At 35.1% G+C, this 22,588-nt stretch overlaps 4 protein-coding genes across 9 annotated transcripts; 1 reads left to right on the forward strand and 3 right to left on the reverse strand.

Moving 5' to 3' along the window:
- Positions 1 to 1,583: 1,583 nt before the first annotated feature.
- Positions 1,584 to 10,052, reverse strand: LOC105679208 (toxin Tbo-IT2). 3 transcript variants are annotated; one of them, XM_012379100.2, is made up of 3 exons: positions 9,797 to 10,052; positions 4,406 to 4,487; positions 1,584 to 3,776 (listed from the first exon to the last, which is right to left on the reverse strand). In XM_012379100.2, exons 1-3 carry the CDS (start codon positions 9,879 to 9,881, stop codon positions 3,602 to 3,604), a joined length of 342 nt encoding a protein of 113 aa, XP_012234523.1. In that variant the 5' UTR covers positions 9,882 to 10,052; the 3' UTR covers positions 1,584 to 3,601. The 3 variants fall into 3 exon arrangements, with proteins under 3 accessions (XP_012234523.1, XP_012234524.1, XP_012234526.1); XM_012379101.2 differs by having other exon boundaries at positions 1,584 to 3,752; positions 9,797 to 10,051; XM_012379103.2 differs by having other exon boundaries at positions 1,584 to 3,737; positions 9,797 to 10,048.
- Positions 10,053 to 10,504: 452 nt separating this feature from the next.
- Positions 10,505 to 20,155, reverse strand: Nf-YA (nuclear factor Y-box A). 3 transcript variants are annotated; one of them, XM_012379128.2, is made up of 7 exons: positions 19,328 to 19,952; positions 18,927 to 19,232; positions 18,723 to 18,853; positions 18,398 to 18,571; positions 18,098 to 18,189; positions 11,472 to 11,571; positions 10,505 to 11,160 (listed from the first exon to the last, which is right to left on the reverse strand). In XM_012379128.2, exons 1-6 carry the CDS (start codon positions 19,332 to 19,334, stop codon positions 11,493 to 11,495), a joined length of 789 nt encoding a protein of 262 aa, XP_012234551.1. In that variant the 5' UTR covers positions 19,335 to 19,952; the 3' UTR covers positions 10,505 to 11,160; positions 11,472 to 11,492. The 3 variants fall into 3 exon arrangements, with proteins under 3 accessions (XP_012234551.1, XP_012234550.1, XP_012234549.1); XM_012379127.2 differs by lacking the exons at positions 10,505 to 11,160; positions 11,472 to 11,571; positions 19,328 to 19,952 and adding exons at positions 16,017 to 17,751; positions 17,843 to 17,987; positions 19,978 to 20,155; XM_012379126.2 differs by lacking the exons at positions 10,505 to 11,160; positions 11,472 to 11,571 and adding exons at positions 16,017 to 17,751; positions 17,843 to 17,987 and having other exon boundaries at positions 19,328 to 19,950.
- Positions 14,680 to 16,230, forward strand: LOC105679219 (uncharacterized). Its single transcript, XM_012379130.2, has 4 exons — positions 14,680 to 15,111; positions 15,178 to 15,304; positions 15,498 to 15,678; positions 15,738 to 16,230. The coding sequence occupies exons 1-4, from the start codon at positions 14,884 to 14,886 to the stop codon at positions 15,919 to 15,921; spliced, it is 720 nt and encodes a 239-aa protein (XP_012234553.2). The 5' UTR covers positions 14,680 to 14,883; the 3' UTR covers positions 15,922 to 16,230.
- Positions 20,156 to 20,581: 426 nt separating the features above from the next.
- Positions 20,582 to 22,511, reverse strand: Lamtor1 (Late endosomal/lysosomal adaptor, MAPK and MTOR activator 1). Of its 2 annotated transcripts, none has more exons than XM_067348668.1 (5): positions 22,217 to 22,511; positions 21,878 to 22,008; positions 21,691 to 21,780; positions 21,197 to 21,395; positions 20,582 to 21,112 (listed from the first exon to the last, which is right to left on the reverse strand). In XM_067348668.1, the coding sequence occupies exons 1-5, from the start codon at positions 22,259 to 22,261 to the stop codon at positions 21,023 to 21,025; spliced, it is 555 nt and encodes a 184-aa protein (XP_067204769.1). In that variant the 5' UTR covers positions 22,262 to 22,511; the 3' UTR covers positions 20,582 to 21,022. The 2 variants fall into 2 exon arrangements, with proteins under 2 accessions (XP_067204769.1, XP_012234360.1); XM_012378937.2 differs by having other exon boundaries at positions 21,878 to 21,954; positions 22,217 to 22,504.
- Between the last annotated feature and the right edge of the window lie 77 nt (positions 22,512 to 22,588).

The following is a 22,588-nucleotide window of genomic DNA, read 5'->3' on the forward strand; positions in this document are numbered from 1 at the left end:
CTCCCCTCGCGCATGAGATCGAGATCGACATCGTCTTCAGTTAGAGATGTGTATCTCGATTAGCAAGATCTGCAATCGATTATAATTCGTCACTCCTACTTTGTTTCCTATTAGAGCGGTGTTGGGCAAAGATGCAAGTAAAATATGAAACCAAACACGGATAGCAACAACGAGTCCTACGAGAATTATTTAATATCTGTTCAAACGAATATCCAGTATTTTTGAATCAGTTAAATTTTTCAATCTGTTTTTCATTTATTCCTTTTAAAGTAGATATCTTGCTTTAATTAACGGCGCGTAGAAAAATTCCACAAGGGTCAATCGTACGCTGTCCAACGTTTAAATTTGAAAAAACATTTTAATTTTATCTTTTGTAAACATTTTTATTTCCGTTGATCAGACGATTGTCAGTACGATGAAAAATATAATTACACTAAGATTACTTTGCCGTTATTTATAACGGCAAAGCATAAAGCTGTTATGCCAACTATTAATTCACGCTTTTGTCGATACTGAATCAGATGTGGGAGGTTTTCATTAAACGCCCACAACATATAGTCTTAAATATCACGGTTATTTTCAATTACAGATATTAGCAATCGAAGCGAGAAGTTAATTGATTTTAATATGTAGATATCAGTAGTTTCCAAATTCGTAAGCCATTGATAAGATTTTCACGAATGTAATTCACCTTTAGCAATGCATATATGTAGATAAAATACTTTTTTATTTAATTTTATGCAGATTTTATTTTAATCTAATATGACATTTCACTCTAACATCGCCGATGAAAAGTTTACCAAAAAACTGACATTTAATAAAACTTTTCTAGAAAAAAAAATATTTCTAAATCACTCGAAAATTTTTTGGGAATATCATATATTTTTAAAGTTAGACCAAAAGAAAAATAAAATAGGAAAATTGAACATTGTTTATTTAAAATGAAATAGTTGATATCATGTGACCACTTATTATTCTCCGCTTAATTTAAATCGCGACAGAAATTACGTAAAGGTTACGCGCACGTAATCTGCCAGGTAATCCTTCACCGCAAGAAAATCACGTTGCGAGTTAAATCGTACGTCACGATCCAGTTACTTGACCCTGCGGGCCTAGCATGACGTTACCTCGTCGGCCTGGCAAGGAGGAGGTCATCGTGACTTTGAAGGTTCACAAATAACTCAGCAAGTAGCAAAAAAAAATTATCTTTTATTTTTTTATATATTTACATGGAAAAACATTAAATATATTCAATAATTAAAGCGAACCATCAAATTAATTTTTAAATCATATTTTAAATCATAAAATATTACAAATTTTCTTATATTAATTATTTTGCACTTGCAATTAAAATGAGAAAGGTATTACACTTATCTTAAATGAAATATTTAGATGATCTGTCTCTTTGAAATAAATTAATGACAAATTAAATTAATAATGCTAGGTCGTATAACAATGAGACTATTACGTATTAACGATGACATATTCGGAAAAGATGATTCGCACCCCCTAAAATAATAACAAATGGCACATGAAATTATAATGACATTGGGGTAGTATGACAAGAAGGTACTCTGCGCGTGTACATATATAATATATATTATATTTCCATGATATATCGGTACGTGTGTACATCCACCTTCGGATACAATTCATAACATCTATTATTGTAATATTTATTTTATAATTCATATGCGTACATGTAGGTAGTTTAAAGATTAAGAGGCGGTATGGAGAAATGTAAATTGCGGGCCGTCTGTATCTAATGTATACCGTGAAGGTATGCGTTCACAGATGGATCGCCGACATTTTAGACACATATACATATTAATTATCAATTTCTGCCGGCGACCGTACTATAATTTCACGTCCTCTCAATCGCCGTATCAATACTTCATCGGAAGAGAATCCATTTCATCACATTGATCATAATTATTCTATCGATTATTCGCAATCATCCTCGACGGAGTGACGACCGAGGAATACCGGCGATCTGATTGGCGAAAGTGGCCGGAGAGATATCTCCAATCAAAGGACGGTAATTCCTGCAATTTATCGCGAACTTGTTCGCCAATCTTCTCCAATTTTTCGTCCCGTCGCAGAAGGATTGCGAAGTCACAAAGACGCGAGAACCGAGCTTGACTCGTCGGAGGGATCGCATTTCTCGCAGCAGATGTTGCGACGAGATTTCCCAGGTTGTTAGTCGAGCGGGAGTCAAGCTATAGATTCTCCATGGATAATTTCTTGAAGATCCAAAAGAGGGTCGTCGAAAGGAGCAATGTGACGCGCGAGAATCGCGACTGACTATGTCGAAAGTTTCATCAATAAAGATATAATTAACTCTCACATATATTTATTTTGTTAAATTTCAACGTTTTATTTTTCTAAATATATTTAGGGGTCGGATAACGAGTTCTCGAAGAAGATTGTCGGCATGAAGTAAACGCAATTTCCAGTTTTATTGCATTCCCATATATTTTACGTAGTTTTAAACTGAAGAATTAAACTCAACTTTTGAACTCGAGAATTAAATAAAGAAACTCGTGTTTCAATGAACAAGATGTTTCGTACATACTTTGCAATTTTATTGGACACTATTCGTAACTTATTTTGCTAGCAGTTAGAGAAAGTGATAAAATTTGAAACAATACTGCTACAATACATCCTCATGGCTGCATTCTTCGCGCGTCTCATCCGGGAAATCCGACGAGGCAGCTGCAGCTGATGGGATCGATCGATCGGTTGCGAGTCGAGGTCCTTTGAGCGCAGTTCGTTCGTCACTTTCGGCTCCGATTTCGACGATGACCTTCATTGACGAAGATGAAACGACGGGAAACTCAAGGAGGGATTCAAGGAACAGATTGTTTTTCTTTATTAAATAAAAAACGAGAATGACAAAAATAAAGATAATGTCGGATGAAACGCGATATTACGTTTAATGTAATAATTCCCACAAGAATCGCGATTTCCGATAAGAATCTCGATAAGGGCCGACTGCACCGTGGTTGACCATCGCTAATTAATTGAACATTTCGCTTACACAGAGCGTAATCAGAGCTAGAGAAGGACCGGGAATCATTAAGCGAGATTGGTCGGCGCAGCGGATCCCAAGCATCGAATATCGCGTGAGAGGTAGTTGTGAAAGACTGTATCGAGAGACTGGAAGTAGGAAATATCGTGGAAGAACGTGCAAGAGGTTTCCGAGCGTGATATTTCGCGGGCTATCGCCTTCTGCCAATCGTGATATCGCAAGCTTAAAAAATCTCTTATGTGTCTCTCTGTTTTTCTCTCTACGAAAAAGGATTAAAAAAACACGCGAATAAATGATGTCAAAGCGTATTCATCGAGGCCTTCGTTTTAATCGAAAATGCAGATCGCAAGCGTTGTGAAGACGTTGGAATTATTCCCACGGGACAAATATACATCGGGTGGGCGAAGTAATACAGAAGGAACGTTCGAGCGTGCTCGAGGAGGATATCGTCATTGGGATAGTCTCTCCGGAGGTGTAATAAAAACAAACGAAGGACGCAAAAAAAAAAAGAAAGATGGGACAGGTGACGCGGGCGTAGGAAGACGGAGCGGGGGAGGAGGAGGAAATCGTTTAGCCCCACTTCTGGAAGAGACCCATCCGTTGACACTGGCAATTGGAGCCCCAGAGATTGCAGCGGCAGCTGGAGCTGTAGCAGCAGTCCTTCGGCCGGTGGTCGCAGTTGCCGCCACGCCTTATGCAAGCCCGCCTGTACAGGTATCGCCTGTACAATATCGACGAGGTACGTCTACTCGAGATTAGGGGAATCGAGAGAATACCTTTTCGTGACATTGAGACATCGAAGGGGGTGGGCCGAGGGGAAAAACCGAATAAAAAAAGAAAAACCGCGTTGCCAATTCGGTGTGTCACGCGTATTCACACGTAGCACATATATTCATGCACATTATTACAACGATACGGAGACACACGCGTGGACGTCGAAAAAATTTCTCCGGAAATCGCGCGGATGAAAAACTTTTTTGCCAGTCTCTTTCTTTTTCTATCTCTTCATTTTCAACGTTATTAAAAAATTTAGAGTGTCGTGGAGTCCGTATGCGTCTCCTTATCATTTTTTACGTATATGTTTTTTTCTTTCTCTCTTTCCTTTTCTCTCTTTCTCTTTCTCTCTCTCTCTCTTTCTCTCTCCCTCTTTCTCTCTCTCTCTCTCTCTCTCTCCCGCTCTCTGTTAATAATAAATTATTTGCATTATGCGAAAAGAAATTGAATCTTTTTGTTCGTAAACTATACAATATCCGCACAACAGCTAGTCAGGGAAGAATTTATGGGAAATGAAAGAAGCCGTTTTTCACGAAAGAGTTCTCGTTGAAAAGGATTGTAGGAAAATAAACCGACTTGACAGTAAAATAATCCACTCACTTTTGTGCCGCTCGCATCAGATTCTCCAAAGCATTGTCTGTATAATCCGAGGAGTCGCCACCCTGAAGATCGCCTACATCTTCTGCAAAAGACGAACGGACTATTTTAATAATCTGAAAATGCATATTTTAATCCAATCAGAGTTGGATCGTTAATTGAAAAAAAACAAACGTTTTTTATTCTGAATACGAATCTCATAAACACGAGTTCTTGCGGATTAATGATCATCGGAGAAGGATATCCTTCGCGGGCGGAAAACAAGATCGTTATTTATACGCGAGCGCAGATCCAAGGACGCTTACGATCCGCGATCCGAAAGCTTAAAGGGCGCATCTCATCGCAGGAATGTGGGGAGAGAGCAAAAATAGAAGAGTGCTCTATGTGCTCTCGATAAGACAACATCAACAACGGCATTACGAACTCAATCTCATTTCTTTTTGACTCGATACACAATCACCGAAGCAAATACTTCTTTGGTGAAAATAAATTTATTTTATCAAATCGATGTCGGCGCGCTGTCGATATTCAAAAACATAACAAAAATATCCGTAAAAACATTATGGATAACGTTTATATCGAAGAGTGTAGAAAGTATCGCATGCAGCTGCAAAGTATGTCTTAAATTTAAGAAAAAATAATTCAGGTAGAAATTCGCTCACAAATTCGAAAAATATTCGAAGTTCAACAAAAATACATTGAAACATTTCGAGAGAAAGCACGGTATTTTTAACTCTGTCCATATTTTTTCTACTTCTAGTAAAATTCACGAGAGCTGAATAAAGTTGACGAGAGCTGAAAATACAAAGTCAACTACCAAAGTGTACAATATAAATCAAGAAAGTCATATTTAACAATTTCGTTTCGTTTTTATTATCGCGTAACTTTATTTTCCCTGCGCGCGGTGCAACTTCGCGAAATAATGTCCACGGTTCATTAAAGTTATTATGGCAAATCTCGTTATGCGTTACTGGAGCTTGCATAGAGAAGCTCTTGCTTGCGGCGCGAAGAGATGAAGCATCAGGGTAAATAAAATAAAATACTTTTCTTTTTCTTTATGGACAATTTATGTTTCCTTGATTGTTCGCAGGGTTAAATTGGCGCAATATCGTATTACTTACTTAGAAGCTCGTCGTATTTCATTTACTAAGAGATAAAGGGAAGCGAATAAAGAATTTACAGCTAATATAATATAAATTGCGCAGCATTGAATCTCCTGTAGTGATATTTCTGCAATTTTATTAAACATTTTTAGTCTTCAGATATTTTTTGAAATCTAAATAAAAATGCAATGAACCGATTAAATTACGATTTCATTATCGGATCACCCAATTTTCGCGCGGCAAATAGAAAGAAATGAAAGAATTTGCGGTAAAAAAATGATAAATGATCGCGAGTTCATTAATCGTCATAAAATGATCTTGATAAGTGGTTCTACCGAATCGTACGCAGACCTGTAAAACGTGAAATGACGATAATCCTTTATCTTTCTTCTTTTCTTCTCTCTTTTTCTCTCGTCGAAATTCTCATGGGATCAGAATTAAGCTTCTAATCTAAGAAATTTCTTGCTCCTTCTTTTTCTCGTTGCCACTCTAGTTTCTCACTTTTATCGTTTCTCTCTTTGCATCGTTAGAGATGCATCAGGGGTGCCGTCAATCTTTCAATATTCCTGCGGTGTGTATAGCGCTAGGAAATCGCGAAATTCTTCGACTTCGTAAACAAGATCATTTCTCCAGCAACTTCTTACATTATAAAAAGAAAAATAATTTTACACTTTAGATAATCACATAAATATTAGTTCCATAATAGTGACTAATTTTATATACTGCATTGCCATTCTAAGTAAAATAATTTTTTATAAATAAAATACAAATCTTTCATAATGATTGTTATATCTCATGTTTCTTAATGCATTAAAAACTACTTTACGAATTTTGAAATCGTAAAAATCATCGTGAAATCGAATTAAGAAATATATATATATATATATTACTACATATCATTTATCACTGTGATGTCACTGTTATAGGATTAATGTACGAGACTTTGTTACGAATTCCATAACACCTCGATTATTTTCTTTCCCTTACGAACGCCCTTTTCCTAAGAGAATACATCTTCCTCGTATCTCTCTGGTTACTATTAGAAGTTATATATTACAACATAAGTTCTCGAATAAAAATGTAGCGGACGACAGTAGAATAAAAATCCCATTCTATCGTTCGTAAAGTAAAATCGTATTCTTGCCATCCGCTGAGAGAAACATATAGCTCGCATGTACACTGTGAAACACAGTAATCCAATTATTATGCACTATTCCAACGCTTACACTGTTATTCTTATATAAAATGCTAAGAAATTCACAGGAGATTCGAAATAATATCGTAATGTTTGACTTTAGTATAAAACCGACAAAAATTAAAATAAAAGAAGTAAACTTACTAAAGATTTATATAATAATATTAAAATAATGTCGGAAGCATAGCTGATGCGACAAATGAAATCGTGACGTGCCGTTACGAAATGTCGTAAGATCGATGTTCAAGAGGAAGCCTTGAAAAGCAATCAAATGTTGCTGTAATTAAATCTCCGTGACCGACGCCCTGCCGGAAACTGATTACAGTTTCATTAACGTCGACTGTGTTTTTACACAGTCATCATAAATTTCCATATCCTGAACGACGCACTTTGCTAATTGCAGTTATTGAAGAATAGCTCTATGTTCACGAACAGTTGATAAAATCTGAATAAAATTAATAAAGGGAAATGTTTATGTATCAACATTGCGCCTCGCAGACACAATTTCGAGGAATGCTTAGACAACGTTTAAGAATACGTGACAACTTTAATACGCGCCGTAATTTAATCGGTATGCGTCAGACCATGTATAGACTTATCATCTCACATTGCGATCCGGTTGACGTAACGCAACGTGAATCCGTCAAGCAAGCAAGTCTGTTAAATTCAATTTAGTGATTCAGATATTTTATCTCAGAGATATAAACACAACAAAAAAAGACTCATAAACAGTTATGCGCCTGATAAAAAATTGCACGCGACAAAGATACTTTGATAAATAAATTCACTTGTTTTATTTTCAAACTACTTTACTTTGAAATACTGCGTATTCAGTAATCTATTTGTATTTGCAAGTGGTAATGAGACAAATATAATCCTGGTTGCTAAGTATTTTACACATATGTTGCATTCGTAGGCGCAATTTCGAGGAATGCTTTAGGTAAACGTGATGGCTTTAACGCGCGCCATTATTCAATCGGTATGCGTCCGACCATGCATAGACTTATACCACTTGCACTGTGATCCGGTTGACGTAACGCAATACGAATCCGACAATCATCGCGTCAAGCTTTTCTATAAAAATCCTCTTTGCTTTATGTCGTTCTCAAATACTTTTATATAATTTTTAATAGCTTCGACAGATCTATTTTTTGAATGCATTCGATCACTGTTGCAAATCGAATCCTCTTAAACGCAAGATTCTAAACAAACTACCGCAAAAAAGGACAATTATATATCTCGATGAATTGCAAGTTTAAACAACTTTCAGAATATCGTAATGCCAGCGAGCAAAATATGTCATTATAGTTCACAAGTTTTAACTCGCCAAGTTTCGATTAATTTCGAAGCGTTAAATAAATAAGATCGGAAAGTTCACGGTGTTCAACTTCTGAGAAGTTTGCACATTTTCGAAGAATTGTCATTATCAATAAATCTTCTTCGCCGGTGTAATTCAGATTAAAATTTAATTTCGAAGCAAAGACAAACAGAGTCACAATTTTATCAAAATGTACACTCAACGAGATTCTAAAGCTATCATAACTCTAATAAAATGGATATTTGTTTCAATCAAACTTCTTTTGCGAGATGACGCATTTTAACTAGAAAACTTTACTCACACGAAGTTTCTGTTTTCTCTTTTGTTATCTAGTGTAGACACTATTATTTAAGAATTTTTATGTAGCATAAAGAAAATTACTTCAATTTTTTTACGTAAAAAATGTAACTGAAAATAAATTATATTTAGAAAAATTTTATGTTTGTAGAAGATGCAAAGAAAATTTTAATTTAATTTTACATATTTTTAATGTATTTTAAGAAATAAAAAGTAACTTCCTTGCACGCGACAAAGGTGCTTTGATAAATAAATGCACTTGCTTTATTTTCAAACTACTTTACTTTGAAATATTGCGCATTCAATAATCTATTTGTATTTGCAAGTGGTAATGAGACAAATATAATCCTGGTTGCTAAGTATTTTACACATATGTTGCATTTGCAGGCGCAATTTCGAGGAATACTTTAGGTAAACGTGACGGCTTTAACGCGCGCTATTATTCAATTAGTCCGTCGAAGTAAGGATTGGCGAAGCTTCTGTCGGTCAGAACGACCAACAGAAGAGACAGCCACAGCAACCAGGACCTCATTGCCTAGCGATGCGCCCGCTCGGCTCACGGTTCGCGTTCACGAAAAAAAAAGTAACTTAAAAGGTAACTTTTTTAACACATTTATATAATTATAAATTTCCCAAAAATCAAAAAAATTTTTTAAATTTTCTTTGAAAAAAATAAGGTGCTCTGCAAAAATTGGTTTACTCTTAACATGCTTTTTTATTCTCAGCAATTGTACACTTTATTTTTATTGTCTGTGCGATGTACACAGTGCTTTAATATTTAAAAAAAATAAAATTTCTCGTAAAAAAAGTTTCACATGTAAAAAGTAATATGTTAGTATTTTTCATTCACGTTTAGTTCGCGGCTAGATATTCTGAAAGTAAACAGAAATTATAAAAATAATTTATTCTACAGTTAAAAAATATTTTATCAAAAAGTGTGTTTTTATATATAAGTTAAGTTGCCATCAAAATGATGAACGAAAGCAGTCGATTTTTAATATTTTCATTTTCCAGTAATAACAATTTTTTATCTCTTTTATATGAGTACTTAATGCAAATGTATCGATCGCGATTTTTTAAAAGAGACTCGCGAACTACTATTTGCAGCAAAAATAGATTAGAGTCGTATATAACTCCTTTTATACACTATTCTGGTATTTGTGCCGCATACAAAATGCGTCGTGCCGCATTTGCATCGTGCTGTCTATGAATGTATAATTTCCTACTCATTCATACAAGAATTAAATAATTTGCATAAATAAACACATAAATATTTACAATCAAATAATAATATATATCGATTCACCGCGATAATTCAGATAACACAAACGTGTCAAAACAGTCATAAGGACACAGATGTTTGAAACTTTTGCAACGCTCCCTTGCCCTCCGTACGTTCTTCAGAAGTCTTCGCAATTTTTATCTTGCATTTAGAACAAAGTGCAGCTCGCGATTAATGCGTAAAACAAACTATGACTTACCACCTTCGTCGAAGTAAGGATTGGCGAAGCTTCTGTCGGCCAGAACGACCAACAGAAGAGACAGCCACAGCAACCAGGACCTCATTGCCTAGCGATGCGCCCGCTCGGCTCACGGTTCGCGTTCACGAAAAAAAATCCGGCGAGAGATGCAACACGACGTCCTGACGATCCGCAGATCCCGCTCGTCCTCCGCTATCGGGAAGGAGTCTCGTCCTTGGCTCACCGGGTACTGGGGTGCGAGTGAGGGTTTCGCCGCGGTCGTGGTGCTTATATAGACGCGAGAGGCGTGGCGATGCGCCCCCACGAGGATACGTAGAAGCGGAGCTTGAGTTTCTGGATCGGGCGCGAGGTCTGATCCACCACGCGCGCTCTAGTGCGCGCTGTCTGACCGTGCGGTGCAGGAGCATCCCCTCGGAAGAACGGGGGATGAAATCGTTTCTGGCTATTGCTACTCGTTCGTCAGTAGACTCATACTTGACGGAAAGGAGCAACTGGTTGTGAAGCAACTGGTAGACTCTGTCTCTATCCCCGTGTCTCTCTTTCAGTGTCCCTTTCGTCCTTCGAACCATTAAAGCTCTCCGAAATTACACTCGCAATAGTTGAAGGTCCAAATGTCAGAGGTATCATAATTATGATGCAAATTCCGAGCGTATGAATAAATTTAGTAATCGCTGCGGGCAGTGGAGGAAAGGGTAGAAATTCCAAACATTTATGATATGAAATATTTGGCTTTATTATTTATATCCGCTACATTCCATGTTTCAGTGATATAAACACGAATTGCGTAGAATCTATTATATCGTATTAAATTTTCTTTCTATTTTTGTATTTCTTGCGTGCTTCGATATTTCCAATTTTATTCCACTTCATATCCCTACATTCTTCTCATCGACGAAAGTGATTTTTGTGCAAATGATGTAGAAACTTGTCTCTCTATTACAGTCGCCGATGTACACTCATTAATCGTATAAACGCTAATATTAACAGAAGATTTAGGAAAATGTAAATTTCGCGTAATTAAGTAGAAAATTAGTTGAGATAGACAGTTCGGTCGTCTCAAGGTTAAGATCAAGCAAGACTCAACAGTGTCGTCTCATGTGTCGAAAGGATAATAAGTTCTGCTTATTTCTGATACGAAATTGCGGGTAATCATCCGCTCATTAGATGCATTGCTGAATGTAGAGTTAAAATATATTTACCAAACACAATTCTTATTTGCTCGAGACTCCGACAGGGATAATTGCAAAAATCAGCCAACATTGTTGCGGAATGAATGACAATTTTTTTTTTACTCATTTTTATACAGTAATCTCATATCAAATTACATATCACAACTTATGAGAAAAATTTTGTTGGATTCCAACCTAAAAAAATAATCTTTGTATAATTTTTGATATTTTTCACAATTTTAAAATATTTTTATAAATAATTTTAAAGTTAAAACAAAAGTTACTTTAATTCAAATGAAGAATAAGTTTATCTATTTGCTTTTTTTAAGTTTAAGAGTGGAAATCTTCGAATGTTTAATGACTTAAAATTTAGCAGTTGTTCGATACTATTGTTACCTCTGTTTTCATTTGATTAAAGCGAGAAAATCAGATAACTTGTACACGCGTGTTACGGCAATTGTTTTTGCATTTGGCTTTCACTGTGGCTTGTGTATAACGTTACTTACGTGCGAAATAACCGGATGATTTCAGTGGAGGACGATCTCGTTAGCGATGTTCAAGGGTCGTTTATCGTGGCCGTCGCGTTGTGTATTTGGCATTGTTCGGCTGGAAAATGCAATTTAGTTTATTCACACAGAGCAGTTCCGAGCTAACGATTGCAGCTGTAACAGACGTGAAACGCTGCGGCGAACTAGAGAAAGCTAGAAACGGAACAAAATTCCGTGCTCTATACGATGCATCATAATGTAGTTGAAAACGAAATAAACAACGCAGATGTTCGTGTTAGCATTTGCACTCGCACTCGCGGATTTACGGTATGATTTGAGATATGTACTACGCGCATTGAAATTTAAATGCAGGTGGAGAGATTAATACGAGAATAATTTTGAGAATGTGAGTAATATTCGTGAATAGTATTATAAGAGAAGGATATATAAATTAAACATTAATCATTGTGTTATCAAAAGAGAAAATATTATACATCATTTTCTTCACTTAGAAAATTCAACATAATTTAATTATATATTTTGTGAATTACGTTTACATTTTTTTATATCTTTTTAATTTTTTGCACATCTTGTTAATTGATAAATATAAAATGTATAAATTATTAGACGTTTTTCTTCACTCTTATTTTCTCTTTAAAAAAAGATAACACTCGCACTTTAATCTTTCAACCTTTTGTCTGCCCTCATACCTCATGTATTCTAAGGATGAAAACATAATACACTTCTCTGTTAAATATGTAACAGTGAGGCAATTTAAAAATTTACTGTCGAGTGTTCACCTTTGATACGTCGGGTTTCTGAATTGAATTCGGAAAGTTCACGACACGTGAATTACACAAGTTGTAGCTTAAACCATGCACGGGAAATATAATGAAATGACCGCTTGCGACAATATCCATTATTCAGAACCTAACTTTGATCACGGCGCTATAAACGCCTTTGCGGCGGCTGTGAACTTTCGACGTTTACTTAAGGGTATATCAAAGTAGCGCAATTTCAGCTTGCTGCAAGCGTGTCGAGTCCAGAAGCTAAGAGAATACGCCTCAAGATATACGTCTTCTTCGCAGCGTCTTGTTAGTTCGTTCGCGTACCATAAATATTCTCAACATTATTCGCAACGTTAAATCTCGTTAAAAACGTTTGCATTGTTAATAAAGTCTTCTCTGGCTTAAGAACTATTTAAACAAAAACGCAAGATTGTTAAATTATGTATAAAATACCAAAGCATCAAATTCAGACGTTAATTAATTGCACTCGCAAAGTTTACGTTAGTAAACACTATATATTTGTGTTTAAGGAAGTAATAACAAGCGTTGCTTCTATCTTAAGCAATACTCAAAGCGCTAATAAATTTAATTAATATTTAATATTTTTATAAATTAATAAGTAAGAGATATGTTGATTAGTTCTTAATTGTGGCGCATATTACACCTGGTTTCCGATTTTTCGTTTCGGTCTTCTGCGAAATCAAATAGTGTCTCACATCGTGTCTTCGCGTCACGAATAAAAAAAATTCAGTTAATAAAAAAATTACATGCATAAAAAGATCGAGTCCGAGTGCAATTTATGAATGGGTAGAATGACATTCACCTTTTCACGAATGAAGGTTGCCGTCGTGGGTGGAGGAGAGTACCCAAAGGTAATGCCGAGATAGAAGTTACAAATTGCCGGTTGTGGGTGGCTTGTCAAGGGAAAATCCTCTATGTGACTGTTGTGCTTACGAGAGTTCGATATGTCCTTTCATTGCATTTGGATTATCGGATGAACCGTATCTAGCCCGCAATATCACGTTTGTAGGTTCCTTTCCCGTAAATTCTTGGCAGTCGCAATCGTATTACCAAAGTCATATTTGTCAGATTAAAGTCGTCCGATATGTTACATTTCATAACCCAAAAATGATTCAATTTTTACCAGAATTACGGTTTATACACACATTGCGTGATAGATCGAGTTGCCGCCCCGACGTTCTAAAAATAGATCTCAATAGCATTTGTGGATATTTTTCGATATCAAGACTTATATAATTCTATTGATTGGTGAATAATACTCACAACCAGTATCAGAGAATTACAGTAATTGATTTATGCAAGTAAATAGACTTTACGTAAACATTATTGTAATTATATTACTTTGCATTCCAAAAATCCTGCATTTCAGAACTAAATCAAGAAGGGATTAAAATCAATATTTCCAATGATGAAATAAATTATTAAATAACTCTTATATAATTTGATTATTAAGACTTGATTTAATTGATTATTAAATTTAATAATATAAATAATATAATAATAATTTAATAATATAAAGAATAAGAAAATTTTATAACAAAAAGATAATAGAGCGAGAGCAATGTTTTATTAATTGATTTTTTTTTGTTTCACAACGACACCGAAATTTATAATAACACCTTTAGATAGATCGAAGATAATGACGATGGCAAAAAGGCAAAATGTCACGAATGAGATATATACCAATTTACAAGATTTTCAATATAATGACGCAGATTTCTCCCTGTCCTCGAAGCATCCTATCACCCTAGGAAAACGAGCGTGGAGAGAAAAGGTGTATTTGTGTATCGCGATGGGCGCACCCGTATAACCAGGAAATCCGATGTCGTATCCTAATTGGCGTACACGAGGGTGCTATGTGTCACTCGGTATTATACATCGCCTGTATGTAATGAGTTACCAGAGACTATGGCGGTCTCATTAGGCGCGACGTAGACAGTCGTAAACCTTACATCACGAAACGATTAGTATGCCTGGCTTCTCGGCGAGAGAGAAATTAAGCATAGATTATGGACCATTAAATGATATTACAACAATAACGCGAGCGTGTTCCTACATTTTGATGTTCGCCAAAAGCCAATGATAAATTATCTACTTAACTCGGAATTTTAATTAATATTCTAATAAAAGCGATAACTTCTCTGATGTCTGCAAACATATTTATGATTTCAGATTTTTATCTTGATTTTTTATTGAATTCTTTATCGTAATGATTCAATAAATAGTTGAGAACTTTATAAACTTAATATCTAAGAACTTAAATATCTATTCGTACGAAAGCCTGGATACGCATAGTTCTCAAATCGATTTTCCGAATTAGAATATACAGCATATATTTCCGCTTTAACGCTATTTCGAGAGTTTCGAGAGCGTATCAACTTTTACCTCTCGAAATCAAGAAACTAAGCAACTTGAAACTTATCGCGGAAGACTCGAATCTTGGAATTTATTACGGAGCGGGAAGAAACTTGATCGTATTTTTTTTCCCCTCCTGGACTTTTTCGCGAAATTGTCACGCATGAAGACGTGTCGCTCGTAAACTTCTCTAAAGAATGCAAGTCTCGCAATGCTGCCTGCGAAATTTTTCCGCGGAATGAATCACTCGCATCAACTCGACGGAAATGATCGTAGAAATCGAGGAGGAATCGCGTGACTTCGTGACGGTCTTCAAGAAAGATTATCTCGGAGGGAGAGTCGAAAGACCGACGGAATGTAGACCGTTGCCGACCTATCCTCCACCTTTGAATATCCTAAATGGACCGTATAGGCTGCACTTGAACACGCAACTAGAAAATCAATCACTGCCTGAGAGTGAACGCAGCGAGGATCCAGTGGATAATTTAAATCGAGTAAAGATTGAAAACTCTCTGTTTTTGTGATCTCTCGTACATCATCGTAATTGTACATCAATACAGATGCGCGACAAGTTCCCCCACTTAAGAAACGCTCTACCGCAAGTCGTGCCAGACGAAAACATAATAGAACGCGAAAAGGAGAAATCAAAGAGGACTGTGTATCAACTCGGTTATTCGAAGAAACTCGGCAAGGATTCGTTCATTATAACAATATTCTCCGTTGTAGTAGTTGCATCGCTACTTATATACAATTTTATATATCATCCTGTCTCAAGTAGAGCAGTAACGGAATTTGTATCTTTTAAAATGTTTAAATTATATCACGCTGTTTAGTTTTTTGTTCATTCACTTTTAATTTTAATATCGCACTGTCATCGCAGATCGTTATGATAGAGATGTAACGTTACCAGAAGACTGGGTTATACTCGAAACGATGCAAAAACGCGCATATCGAGATCCATGGACGATCGCAGCGAGAGAGCTAATAAAACCACCAAAAATTCTCAGACCGCGCAACAACTTGGATCCAAATCTTAAAGAAAGAGAGATTCTCCGCGTAACGTATGTAAAATTGATATTTAGTCATGCAAAGATTTGTGAAATATCACTTTTCTGCGTAGAACCGGAAATTCCGAATATATCAGCACAACCGGAGCTACTGGGGAGAGAATTGCGCTACGAGGTCTGTTAGATGTAACAAGACGCGTTAGATTACAAAAGCCATTAAAGAATCTTGAAATATCCGATTCGGAATGTTCGCTGATACTGAAGCAAAATTTAGTCCTTCCGTCAAAAATAATTTGAGTTATTTTTCAATTAAGGTTTTATAATTGAGACAGAACACGTTGGCATGCAAAGTATTGAGATCACAAGTGAAATAAGCTATACTCGTAAACAAGTTACTAGAAAAGAGAATTTATATTTTTCATACTGTTCATACATAGGAATTTCATTTACAATCTTGCTCTCATATTCTCAGTACACTTGCTAAATTATTTATAGCTGTACAAGCCGTTCGCATTCACACCAGACACATATAGCAACATAGACGTGCTTACATTGCTTACGTTTTACTTTCGTGAAATTATTTACATTCGACAACCTAGAGCTAGATATTTTTACAAAATATTCGCAAATTGTTACATATAAAATACTAAGTATTATAAATATTTTATAAATATGTCGAAATTATCGGCAAACATTTACTTTATCTAATTGTTTGAACAAAATCAGATTTTGATTTTCCGTTGCACGAATTATTATTTTCATCTTTAAAAAATTTATTTTTGATAAATAGATGTGTATTAATTAAGGATGATTGACAAATGTATAAAACCGCAGAAAGAAAACGAAACAATAAAATCAGTTCCTAACATAAAACTTATATTTTGTACTAGAAAGTTAAAGCTTAAAGTAAAAAATTTTTGAATTCGTAAAATGTACAAATAATAAGATTCAAAATTATCATATCGATTTAAATTGTGCATATTATTCGAAAATTCCTTATCTATCAAATCATGCGAGAGTAATGTTTCTGTATAGATATTAATTAAAGAACATCTCACATTTTATATTTTAAAAATATAACTATTTTGTATAAAGGGGTGAGTTTAATAATTAAATAATATTGTACTTGCAGTAAAAAATGTAAATTCCAGTGTCGTGATTTATACTTTTCGTATTCTTTAATAACAAAAATTAGTGATAATCTAATCTACAGATACCCAGCACATGATATATACAATGTACGATTTCAGTCTCACTTTATATCTATAACTCCAAACTCCACAACGTTCAGATTTTACATTTGACAAAATATGTTTAAATGGTTGAAAAATTTTTATGTTTATCCGCAATTATTATTCCACATATAATTTCATTTATTATTTTTTCAAATATGAAAACCAAATTTTTTATACTTTTATTATTTTATTGTTACGTAGTAATATCTTACTAATCAAATTCTCAGATACTTTTTAACTGTAATAAAATTACTGTGAAAATATTAATATTGTGATTTTAAGTATTTATGTATATGTGTATACAAAGTGTATCTCAAACGATATTCCTTTCTAGAGTCCGTTTTCAATTAATTTCATTGACTAATGTGGAGACTAGATTTATTTAATACAAGAAATTTTAAACAAAATAATGATTCATTATACTTTTCACTCTAACGTTAAATATATAATATATTTTTCTAATTAATTTTACAAATTACATTTTCGAAATTTAAAATAAATTCTAAAGAAATCAAATTCCAAAATACAAATTTGGTTTTAATCATCATCTTTCTGAATATGAAAATTTAATTCACTACAAATATTATTAATCGTATTATTTGAAAATTAAAGATGGAAAAATCCGAAATTAAAGATCAATATATCTGGGACACTTTGTAAACGCACAATTTCATGATACCTTTCACAGTTTTGAAAAGTTAGATAATTCTTCCGCTCGTATTTATCGAATTTGGATGAATATATTTACAAAATGCAAATGTCCAATATAATCACCGACACAAAATTATGATACTTATTTCAGTTCCATTTATGGTATTATCTATATTAAATGATTGTTTGAGGTAATAATGTCGTCACCAGTGATCATATCTTGCAGAGGAATATTTTGTTTCTGCAACAAATAATTAAAAAAAGCAAATGTAATTCTCATCTCTGCCGAATCGCAAACGACATTAATTACAGAATAGAAAACGTTATCTTACTTCAATTACAATCGTGGTTGTCAAATCATCTGTGTCGTGATATTGTACACCTACATTTGCGGCTGCTATTGCTACAGTACGAACGCTATCGGTGCTGGTTGAAGTTGTGATGTGCTGGGTAATCGTGGAGTTTGCATTTTCTCTACTGGAACCATTACACTCTTATATGCGTAACATTACCAGAACGAGACAGCATGTTATTTTTTTTTTTCTTTTAACAAATTTGCATTAGGGAAAATACAAAGTGAAACTTACTTCCGCTTTTTTGATTGACCGGAATGGAAACGGCCGCCTTCACCACGAATTCTGTTCATCGCGTGTCGATGACGAGATTCGTGGAGATATTTCTGTAAAATAATGATTCCGCTGTTATAATCCAAATAATTATAAATATTGTGCAAATGGATATAACTTTGTATCCGACTTGAAACGCATATAATAACTTTAGATTTCTTCCTTGCAAGACTAACGTGTAATCATACATATCTTATCGTACAAATTTTAGCTTTTTAAATATTAATTTAAAAAAAGTTTTAGAAATTTTAAAATACATACCGGCCTTTCCTTAGGTATCTTTCCTTCAGCTTCTAGTTTAGCACGTGCTTGGCGGCGTTTCAGTATTCGTCTGTACTGTTTTGCATTAACATATAATGGTTCTTCTTCAAGTAGTTCTGCATTAGGTAATGCCACTCTTTGAAATTGCGTTTGCCCACTGTTACCTGGTACCATCTGATTTTTGTAAGATGACATAAAGTATTATTATTATTATTATAGTATTAGCTTATAATAATAATATAATGCAGTATTAATTTTTCTTAATAAAAGGGAAAATCATGTTACTTGAGATATAAACAATATATATATATTTAATAACAATTACCATAACAACATTTCCTGCTTGTGTTGAAGTAGGACTACCCAAAGGTTGTACTGGAGTTGTAGCAGCTGCAGTGGTTGCAGTTTGAGATGTTGTACCAGCAATTTGCATAAGATTGCCATTAAGATTTATCACTGTAAATCCGAAATATGTTTAGAAAAAAATGTCTTGTGCAAAAACACAACAAATAGGTATGTAGCTGTTTACCTGTTGGCTGAGCTTGTTGAACTTGACCTTCCAATTGCACAGGTTGATAGATGTATGTCTGTCCATCAGGAGTTTGAATGATTTGTGGTGTTTGTGGCTGTTGAATAACTATCTGTTGACCAGTATTAGTTAAACTAGAAACGGGAAGAACTTGAATCTGTCCATTAGGCGCTGCAACTTGTAGAGCCTGTGGAAGCATCATAGTTTGGCCACCCTGACCCATTTGTACAACTTGTACTGTTCCTCCAGCACCGCCTACCACCACTGCTTGTCCTTCGCTGAGCTGCTCCATGACGAATCCTTTATCTAATAATAAATATTGACTTTTTCAGTAACATATACTAAGCAAAAGACATTGCAAATATTTGGTAGACATAACGATATTGATACGATGCACGTACCGTTCATATCGTATGATCATCCAATTCATTAAGGTTCTACGTATTAATCTAGAATCGATGAAACGGGACTCGGCGCGAGCATTGACATAACTCGTTAACGTGGCGCCAAGAATTGTCGTTTCGGCGATAGAATCGTCATTTCACGGAAGAGTCCACGTGCGATCGCACATGCGGGACGCCCGTGCGATATTGGGGTCATATCTCGCGAACGAACGAGCAAAGTGAGCGAGCGAGCGAGCGAGCGTGTTGAGCATCATTTCGTGTGAAAGCAGAAACGTACGCGACGAAGGTCGTCGAGATACCGTTTTGCGACGTATGTTTCTCGACCACATTTCCGGCCAAGATTCGCGCCACGATCGACGCGGCCACCGGGCCGCGGCATGTAGGACGCGCGATATCGCTCGGTCGCGGTGATCCAGAGAGGACGGGTCGGCCCGCCATCGAGACGCGACACGGACATTCGTATGTGGGAACAGCACAATATTGCCTTAGCAAACATGGCCGTGTAGAGAGAGCTTTTTCGGCGTCGGCGAAGGCGTTGGCCAGCACGGACGAAACGTGGACGCGGTCGCGAAATCGGGGTTAATCACAGATGCGGGCGCGCGAGCGTGCCGCGTATCGGGCTGATGTTTGATAATTTGTGAACTTACATTGGATATTTTCGTGGGCACTTTCCCAATGATTGGTCGGCGGATTGGGGACCAATGGTCGGCGATAGAGAGCCCCTGGCTCTTGTGTATTGGTGGCCAGAGGTACGGTTAGAACTGCTGAACCGATGGCAGCGACGCCGAGACCGGTCGATGCCCCTCTGCGTCTCTGATACACTGGCCAATCGAACAGTGCGTCTCATCCCTCTCCCTCACCGCGCGCATTTTAAAGCTTTGAGAACTTTCTAGATCAAGTTAAGGGATAAAGGGACACATTAGGCCCAACGCACAATACAGAAAATATTAGGAATAAAAATAAATGTTAAATATTAAGAAGAGCAATTCGGAATTATTTTACTTCAAAACAAGGGAATGGAAAAGATTAATTATTTCTAATTCTCATTTCCTAATTCACGATGCGTTGATCCATTTCATTTTCTTGTTTTGAAATAAAATATAATTCCAATTTCCTATTCCTATTTTCTCTATTGTGTATTGAGCCTTAAGATAATTGTGTATATAAATTCTTCAGTATAGATTCTGCACAATTTAGGAAAACAATAATTTTCCTATAATTTTCGTATATTACAAAAAAATCATGCTCATGTAGGATTTAATTAAATTTATTGAACAATGATAAAATAGCATCTTTCTTCATTTTTATCTAAATGTGTATATATATATATATATTAATAGAATATTACAATAACAAATGAAAACTTTTACATAAATGTTTAATGTAGATAAAATGCGGGGAAAATTCATATCGTACATGTACATCTTAACTCTAAACTTAGAAAGTAGAAGAAAGAAATACATAACTGTTCCGATAATTTTGAAGCCATTGGTATGCAGCAAGCAAACGCGATAGTGGTACTTTAACATCCTTTATAATACACTACATCTTTATAATTAATCGATCCTTTACCACAAGCTAATTGTCCAGCCTTAGGTTGTATATTTCCGAAATGTATGTTTTTTAATGCCACATCCAAAATTCCAGTCAAATGGTATGAGGTTATAAATTAGTTTGAGGGACACTTAACAATCACGATAGAAACGGAACCACTAAATCCTCCTTGTGTGTGACTTTTACATTGCCTAATCCTGTCACAGCCTTGTTGAGCATTTCCGTAATCTGTACAGTTAAATTGCTTGTATCAGTTTCATTGCAATCATAATGGCAAGTGCAATGGAAGAAAGTAACTTTAAAGTTACTTACCACTTCTTGATCTCCAGTGGCAAGTGCGTCAGCTGCTAATATTCGTTCTGGAGCAGGTATATCTTTAAGTAGGCAAGGTGAGACTTCAGGGAGTTTAACTCTACCTGATTCTATTCTTTTCGAATATGCACGAGACCTTTCCACATATTCGTGCTGTTCTAGATTGTGTGTGTCTAATGCACCCACATCTATGACATTACTGTAAGAAAAAATATTAAATAATAAGATTATAAAACGCATATTATTTTCTCATGTAGAACTAATTTGATTTCTATAAAATATGATTCAAGATTAGAAAAAAAAACTTCAAAAAAACTATATTATTAAAGGACATAAGAATAAATATAACATAAATCAAAAGATTAAAAAAACAATAATATAGAAAACCATAAGAATCGGTTGTCAGAGCTCAAGAACTATTAATTATTATCAATTAATATACAAAAATGTTTGGCTACAAAGTATTAGATTAGTATAAAATAAAATTCACTTACGCTGCTGTTTCGTGTAAAATTCTGTTTAATGCACTTTGTTCATCTGTCTTCTTAGGCACTGAACTTGCATATTGATTGACATAATCATCACTGAAACAAAAACATAAGTTTATTTAATCTTATCTGAAAGTCCAAAGTATTATGAAATTCATATATCTATAAATGATAAACAAGTCAAATAACTTACCTATGTACTCTTGGGATATTTGTGTTGTTACTGACAGGATCTACTAACAAATGTGTTCTTTCGTTTGCTTCCCCACTCTGGGAATGAAAAACATTAAAACAAATATTTATACAATGATAAAAATTGAATACCTGCAATTTTATTATTTTCTATTATTATCGTTATTATAATATAAAAGGCATATTTGTATGTATATGCGTATAAATAATAAATCATGCGTCATTACTATCGCTACAAGTAGGCGTATTATTCATGATAATGCGTGTAGATTATCACGTGCAAAGTGTCAGTGATAAGGCGAGAAAGTTTATCAAAAAATGTGGAGTAAACAATTTTTACCTGCGGCCCGCTATCTTCTTTACAGAAACTGTAACAGCATCCCATATTTAAGAGAATTTTTTACCAGGCTTCACCGATTTTAACAAAGTAGTATAGTATAGTCGTTATTGCAAACAGTCTTTCATTTTTGCTGCGATAAACAATCGAGTGAATCAACTGTTGTCGCAGTAGTTTCTACACACACAATCATAACTCCATAACTAAACACTAATCCAGCACAAAATTATTCACAGATACGAAAACTCAAAATGCGATAAAGCCGGATATACGTAATGTCTCCAATGGAACTAGTCTTGTACTGTCGTACTGCTTAAAAACATAACCTTGTAAAGAGCAAGAGAGATTTGGCGTTGTGACTGAAGCTAACGTTAG

Source organism: Linepithema humile, chromosome 2 (genome assembly GCF_040581485.1).
Source record: "Linepithema humile isolate Giens D197 chromosome 2, Lhum_UNIL_v1.0, whole genome shotgun sequence".
Classification (NCBI taxonomy): Eukaryota; Metazoa; Arthropoda; class Insecta; order Hymenoptera; family Formicidae; genus Linepithema; species Linepithema humile.